The following is a 7,867-nucleotide window of genomic DNA, read 5'->3' as shown; positions in this document are numbered from 1 at the left end:
ACTTGATGGGCTTCATATCTTACCGCTACAAATGAAAGGATGTAGGAGAAATACAATGATGAATTTCCAAAATTTTTTGAAGTAAATCAAGTTTAGGTATGAAGTTTAAGAACTTTGGATGATTGGAATGAAAATTTAATGCTAATGTAACACCCCAAAGTTTGGAAAGTCAAGAAAAGAAAGAAGACCTCAATTTTTAGGGAAGACTCGGCGAGTCCGAGCGGGATCTGGGTCGAGGTGTAAGCGACCGACTCGGCGAGTCGGCCAAGGAGACTCGACGAGTTGGGTCTGAACGAAGAAAACCCTAAATTCGGGACTTGGAGCCTATTTAAGCGTCTCATTCTCCTTCCTAGGGTTCCTTTACTGCCTCTTTACCCCAGAACACCAAACCCTAGCCGCCATATCCGTTTTTGAGCTAGATCTTGCCTTGAAGAGTGCACTAAAGCTTGGAGAAGGAAGAAAGGCCTTGGAGGTGCAAGAAGGGACTGTAGATCCGAGATTGAGAAGACATTTCAGACCAATTGGAGGTAATAAGCTGTTGCTTGGAATCCCTTTTTGCATCTAGATCTATTCTTATGTGTGAGTTTTGGTCATTGTTGGTATGATAAGTAACCAATTCGAGTTGGAGGTTCATATCTGAGGTTGCTACCTCAGATCCATGTTGGATTTGGTCTTGAATCCCCTTATGTATCAGCCCTTGGTATGTTGAAGAAGTATGGTTGCCATAAACCCTAGTTTAGTGTGTTTTGAGCCTAGATCTCTTAATCTACACGTAAAGTTTGCCACTTTACGTGGGGAATAGGCCCTAGAAGTATGGATCTATGAGTTGGAAGCTCTGTTTGGCTCGAAAAGCCACTGCATGGATTGAGGACTGGATAGACTCGGCGAGTAGCTTGAAGATGAGGAGGAACTCGACGAGTAGGATGAACAGCTCGTCGAGTCGGTTGAAGTTAGGCATGGACTCGGCGAGTTGGGCGAACAACTCGACGAGTTGGTTGAAGATTGTCTAGGACTCGGCGAGTCTGTTCTTGGACTCGGCGAGTCAGATCGCGAAACCCTAAACCCTTCAAGTTGAGACTCGAATCAGTGAGTCGGGTGGTGACTCAGCGAGTTGGACAGGACAGGACTTGGAACTAGTTGGACTCGGCGAGTCATAGAATGACTCGGCGAGTCGAGTCGCGAATAGAAAGACCCTGAGCTTATGAAATCGGCGAGTCATTAGGAAGACTCGGCGAGTAGGGTTGACCTGGAAGGTTGACTTTGACCAGAGTTGACTTAGTTGACTGTCAGACTAAGTGTTATATGTATATTGATAGCTCGGAGAGCTAGAGGAGCAGCGGTTCAGGGGATTGTCGAGTAGCAGCCAGAGGTTTATCAGCAGGGCTCAGCAGTTCAGGTGAGTTTCCCTTCAGTAGGAACGGGTCTAAGGCCACAATGCCGACCCGTTTAGCTAGCAGTAGTTTTCGGATGTTGATCTGATACAGTAGTTAGTATGTTTGATGCCTTCGTGGCTCAAACATGATTTATGTGTTATGTGTTCCGGGCTACGGCCCGATGTAGTATGCAGTATATGTGAGTTTATGCCAGTTGATATATTATGATATGCTGTGTTCAGTCAGCTTTGGACTTCGGTCCGATGGAGGGGACAAGGTCCCAGACAGTTAGCTTCGGACTTCGGTCCGATGGAGGGGACAAGGTCCCAGACAGTCAGCTTCGGACTTCGGTCTGATGGAGGGGACAAGGTCCCAGACAGTCAGCTTCGGACTTCGGTCCGATGGAGGGGGCAAGGCCCCAGTCAGTTAGCTTCGGACTTCGGTCCGATGTCAGCTTCGGACTTCGGTTCGATGTAGGGGGCAAGGCCCCCGTTAGTCCGGACTTCGGTCCGATGCAGTGGGCAAGGCCCAATATGTGCTCTATATGTTTTGTGTGATATGTGGTAGATTGGGGGAACTCACTAAGCTTCGTGCTTACGGTTTTCAGTTTTGGTTTCAGGTACTCGGTTTTTAAAAGAGGAGCTCGGGAAGATTGCAGAGCACACACCATAGTCAGTTAGCCTGGGAATGTTTGACTCTGATAATGATATTATGTTTTGAATTTAATACTCGAAAGTTATGTTTGACTTATGATACGTTTTATAAATCCAGTTTTAGTAATGTTTTAAAAGAAATTTTTAGTCGTGATTTTTGGGTTGTTACAGCTAAATAACGTAGTTTGATGATGTTAGGTACCTAAGCTTATATAAGGTTGTTAGATATATTCACTTTAACCTATATATATATATATATATATATATATATATATATATATATATATATATAATCAAGAACATACACTCCCTTCCCTTTGTTCTTCCTCCTTGCAACCCAAACCCACCAACAACAATTTCGTTAACGTTCTCCTTGTTTTTTTCTGGATCTATGGAAGAATGGAGATATGGAAAAAATAAAGCTATTGAGGAACAAGATCTGAGCATACCTGATTAAGGCAAGTACTTTTCATAGTCTTCCACAATAAACCCCTCTGTGAAACCCTTGATTTCTCATCCGATTTAGCACTTTGTTGGCTGAAACGATTTGATTCATGTCAGCAATGGGGCACTTCTTTTCGTCAGAATTCTCATTACCAGATCAAGATGGAGAGATACAAATACACACTTAAACAACATGCCAACAACCCTTATTCTTCAAATTTTTCCTGCAATTATCGATTCTTAACAGAGGCATACAAAAACGAGCATAACCTCTGTTTTGGAGTCCTTTCTTTTACCCTTGCATTATGAGTTAGATGGGAGTGAGAACACACACATACCAATGAATAAAAAGGTTGTTCATCATTAACTTTTTGCTATTTGGATCAAAGGTTGGTGCAATCATAAGGGGTGAATCTCTTGATCTTGCATGTGTTTTTGGGTGGTGGATCGATTTACTCAAAGAGAAAAAAACATACATAAACTTAGGGGGTTTCAATTTGCATAAAATAAACTCAAAAATATGGAGAGAGAGAGAGAGAGAGAGAGAGAGAGAGAGAGAGAGAGAGAGAGAGAGAGAGAGAGAGAGAGAGAGAGAGCCTTTCTATTGTATAAATTATTATTATTATTAAAATATTAATATAGATATTAAAAAATATAAAATAAAAATAAAAGAGTATAATAGTCATTTTTAATTTTCGGAATGACCATTTCCATCTAAAAACATAGTTAAAATGACCACAAAACCAAAAAAGTCAAGATTTGGACAGAAAAAAAATATATACCACAAGGACCATTTTTGCAATTTTGTCTTTTAAATATATAAAAAACCATAAATAATAAAAATAAATTTAAAAGATATAATAATCATTTTATTTTAGACAACAAATCAAAATTACCAAATTTATTTTTCCTAATTTTAAATGAATATCAAACAAGCAATTGTTTTCGTAGTTAATAATGAAACTCACAATGATAATTTTACAAATTATGGGCTATTTATTATCTATTATTTATAAAAACATAAAACATTAAGTTATATTTTGATACATTAAAGAAAAAGTGATGATATTCGTTTGTTCGATCAAATAAACTTAATACTATGATACAATCTACAGATATTTTGCTGTTGCAGGCGATTGGACTTCACGCTCCAAAAAGTACGGTAACACTCTGCCACCCACTCCCTTCCTCCTTCCCCTTTTTAACTTCCATTTTCACCGGAGCTTTCTCTCTCTCCGCCATGAAAACCAACCCATCATCTCCTCATCCTTCTTAAAATAGGGTTTTTTGCACTCATGAAAACTCCCAAAACCCTCTTCTTCTACACCATTACCATTGCAGTACACCTCACAAAACGACCTTTCTCCTTCCGATCAATCTCTTGATCTTCTTCACCTATATATCACAATCATATCCTCCCCCTACAGTACTCTAGCAAGCTCATAGTATAGGGTTTAATACCCTTTTGCGTTTTGTAATCTATATCTTTTAGGTCATTTCAACTTTTACGAAATCATGTCGCATTCGTTCTTCTCCGATTCTTACGCAGAGATGGCTGCAAAATCCGTACGTGGTCGACCTAACTATGTTCCACCACACCAGAGAAACAACTACAATGCAGATGAAACCACTAGGTACGGTTATCAAACCGGAAACAATGGTAGCGGCCGCGGCCGTGGCCGCGGTGGGGGTGGTAGAGGCGGTGGTCGTGGTTTCGTACGCGGCTACTCTGTGGTCGATAAAGAGTTCCATGACCCTAACAGACATGCGAGAACTCATAACCAGTACGATAATCTCACCGAAAAGTTTAATGAACTTGATGTTTCTGAAACGGAAAACAAGAGTATGGCGATCAATTTTGATGCATATGAAGATATACCTGTTGAGATTACCGGGTCCGATGTACCCAAGCCAGTGAACACGTTTGCAGATATCGATTTAGGTGGCTCTTTGAACGATAACATTAAGAACAGGTGTAAGTACGTGAAGCCGACGCCGATTCAGCGCCATGCCATACCTGTAGCTTTGGCCGGACGAGATTTAATGGCGTGTGCACAGACCGGGTCGGGGAAAACCGCGGCGTTTTGCTTTCCGATCATCTGCGGCGTTCTGAAAATACAGTCGCCGGTGCCGTACGGACGCAGGGAGATGGTGTCGTACCCACTCGCTTTAATTTTGTCTCCGACCAGGGAACTCTGTTGTCAGGTGAACTCCATGATTCCATTTTCTTCACTATTTTGTTTCTGTTCTTTATGCCATTCTTTTCACAACTCTCATGTGTATCATATTTTGCATTCATGATCGATGATTGTTCATATCACTGTACGTTTTGCTACATTTTTAGCTATCATTTAAGGGTTTGATTTGCTTTTTTTGTTCGTAAGTTTCTGTAGTGCTTGCTCATATTGCTTGTATGGAACTTTATACTTTATCATAGGTTTGGATCTTTGATTTTTGAGTTTTATTTGTTTTAGATTTTCGAAGAAGCTAAAAAATTCTGCCATCAAACTGGTGTCAAAGTTGCTGTTGCTTATGGTGGTGCGCCGATTCAACACCAGGTTTGTATTAGAACATGGATTTAGTCAATTTCATCATTTTTATCCTCCGTTCCCGATATTCGAATCTAATCGGACTCATTGTTCTTCGATTTTGGTGATAGTTACGTTCCTTCGAAAAGGGTGTTGACATATTAGTCGCGACTCCTGGACGTTTAACTGACATGATCGAAAGATCAAGAGTGTCGCTCAAAAAGATCAAACATCTGGCATTAGATGAAGCCGATCGAATGTTGGATATGGGATTTGAACCCCAAATCAGAAAGATCGTCGAGTGTTTGGATATGCCTCCTCCTGGTCAAAGACAAACAATGCTTTTCAGCGCGACATTCCCCTCTGAAATTCAGGTTTAGTTTAATCAAATTGATTTAAAATCTACACAAACATAAACAATCGTACACCATTCATGGATGAAGTTTTATTTTGCAGAGGCTTGCGTCTGATTTTCTCTCAAACTACATATTTCTTTCGGTGGGAAGAGTCGGTTCTAGCACCGATTTGATCGTTCAAAAAGTCGTATTTGTCGAGGATGAGGAAAAACGCGAGTATTTAAGAAATCTTCTTCATGATCAGAAAGCTAATGGAAACCTAGGAAAGGTAGATATGAATCATACGATCGATTATCTCTTTTGAAATTGGTGTAAATGTTTTTATAATTTTCTCATCGTTTGTTGATTTGATTCAGAATGCATTGATTGTGATTTTTGTGGAGACGAAACGGGCTGCAGATACCTTAGAAAATTGGCTTTGCCGGATTGGTTTTCCGGCGACTGCCATACACGGCGATAAAGTTCAATACGTGAGACTTTCTTATTTTTTCATTTATTTCAAGATTAAGAATTTAGTTTTATTTAATTATGTAATTAGATGAAATTATTTTTTTCCCTTATTGGATTATCGCAATTAATAACACCATTTTTCACATCATGTGTGATGTTTGGTATAACTAGTGATTTTCACCAAATCAATACTTTAACTTTCATCTATATTCTAAAATACTCTTTGTTTTTATCAAAATTTTCAAAATTTTCATACAAATCTTTTTTGTTAAAAGATCTTCAAATAAATTCTAAACGTAAGTAGTATGAATTGAATATGTACATTTAAAATATAAATATACAATTTAACTGCAAATGTGTATATTCAAACTTAAAGGACCAAATTGTACATAAAAGTTAAACATTAAAATGGTGTAAATGAATATCGGAACTCCAAATTTGGTGTTACTCTATTCTCTTACATGCAAAAATGGTTTAAATGGGATTTGATTTTGGATGGAAATGTTTTATTTACACATTTGAATGCAATCGTTTATTTTCGCACATCAATTGCAATAAGTAACAACATTAAATTTTCACGAATCTACCAATTTATTGTGTTGTACTTTCATTTTTGACTTCTAGTTCCACAATATTTTGAAAACTTTACCTCCTTTTTATCAATAAAAAGTTGCTTTGTATTTGGAAGAACATGTTGTAACTTGGTAGATTTAAAGAAAAGTAAATTGTTATTTCTTGCATGTAATCCTATTTGATTATTAATTTTATGTTAAATGTAGGAAAGGGAAAAAGCATTGAGATCCTTCAAGAATGGAATGACACCAATCTTGGTGGCGACAGATGTCGCATCAAGAGGACTTGACATCCCATGTGTCGCCCATGTCATCAATTTTGATTTGCCCCGTGACATTGACAGTTATGTCCACCGGATCGGGAGAACGGGTCGGGCCGGTAAATCGGGCTTAGCAACCGCCTTTTTTAACAGCAAAAACTCGGTAATTGCCAAATCCCTTTCCGATCTTATGAAGGAATCACACCAAGAAGCTCCCAATTGGCTTGACGAGTATGCAAGTAGCTATTCTTCCTCTAGTGACCGCCGTTATGGTTCCGGCAAGTTTGGTGCTCGTGACTTCAGGAGCGGAAACGGAAATGGCAATTCCTATGGTGAGAGTTATTATGGAGGGAATGGAAATGGCAACTCCTATGGTGGGGGTTATGGGGGGAGTAGAAATAGCAACTCCTATGGTCGGAATGGAAATAGCAATTCCTATGGCGGGGGTTATGGTCGGAATGGAAGTAGCAATTCCTATGGCGGGGGTTATGGTGGGAATGGAAATAGCAATTCCTATGGTGGGAATGAAAATAGCAACTCTTATGGCAATGTGGATTATGGTGAGAGTTCTGGCGGTTTTGACTATGGTGCTCCGGCAGCTGAGGCGGTGGACTATGGTGGTTCGTGGGCGGCTGGTGGCGGGAGTGGGTATGAATCGGTTGTTGCTGATGGTTGGGAGTAGTGGTTGATGGTGGTTTTTCCACCCTTTTCGGTCTATGGAAGTGGTTATATAGATATATAAGGTTTAATTTTTTGCTAACAAAAATGAAAAAGGGTGGTATAGATGATATTATGTAGTTGGTATTCTAGATTTTACCTAAACTAATGGTTTGATTTGAGGGTAGATTTTGGGATTAAAATACTTGTTTCTTTTGGTTATGATTATGGCTAATGTTACTACTGAAAAATTGAAGTTTTATAAATGAATGAATTTTAGTATAACGGAATGATGATGCACTTTATAGTTTATACATAAAAACTTGCGTATTCATTATGGTTCCTAACATTCTTTTGACTTCACTTTTGGGTTTAACACTTTAACTTCTAATACTTTTGGTTGTTTAAAATTTTTAAGGGATAATAATCATGAAAAATGAAATTATGTAAATAGCTATGAAAGTCATTCATTCTATCATAAAGTATCCTAGGAAGAGCACTGTTTTGTCCGCTTTTCATATGTTGTTTAAAGTCGGGCATTCAAACGCTTTACATGCACGCATCCCAGTTTGTG

The 7,867-nt window shown here is 38.9% G+C and overlaps 1 protein-coding gene across 1 annotated transcript; it reads left to right on the top strand.

Annotated features, from left to right (window-relative positions):
• The first annotated feature begins 3,495 nt into the window (after positions 1-3,495).
• LOC111887212 (DEAD-box ATP-dependent RNA helicase 37) lies at positions 3,496-7,578 on the top strand. The gene is made up of 6 exons (XM_023883368.3): positions 3,496-4,675; positions 4,945-5,028; positions 5,130-5,372; positions 5,455-5,622; positions 5,711-5,824; positions 6,584-7,578. The coding sequence occupies exons 1-6, from the start codon at positions 3,986-3,988 to the stop codon at positions 7,316-7,318; spliced, it is 2,034 nt and encodes a 677-aa protein (XP_023739136.1). The 5' UTR covers positions 3,496-3,985; the 3' UTR covers positions 7,319-7,578.
• The last annotated feature ends 289 nt before the right edge of the window (positions 7,579-7,867 follow it).

This window comes from Lactuca sativa, chromosome 5 (assembly GCF_002870075.4).
Source record: "Lactuca sativa cultivar Salinas chromosome 5, Lsat_Salinas_v11, whole genome shotgun sequence".
NCBI lineage: Eukaryota > Viridiplantae > Streptophyta > Magnoliopsida > Asterales > Asteraceae > Lactuca > Lactuca sativa.
The sequence above is the reverse complement of the archived record's forward strand: the minus strand, read 5'-3'. Positions and strand labels throughout refer to the sequence as shown.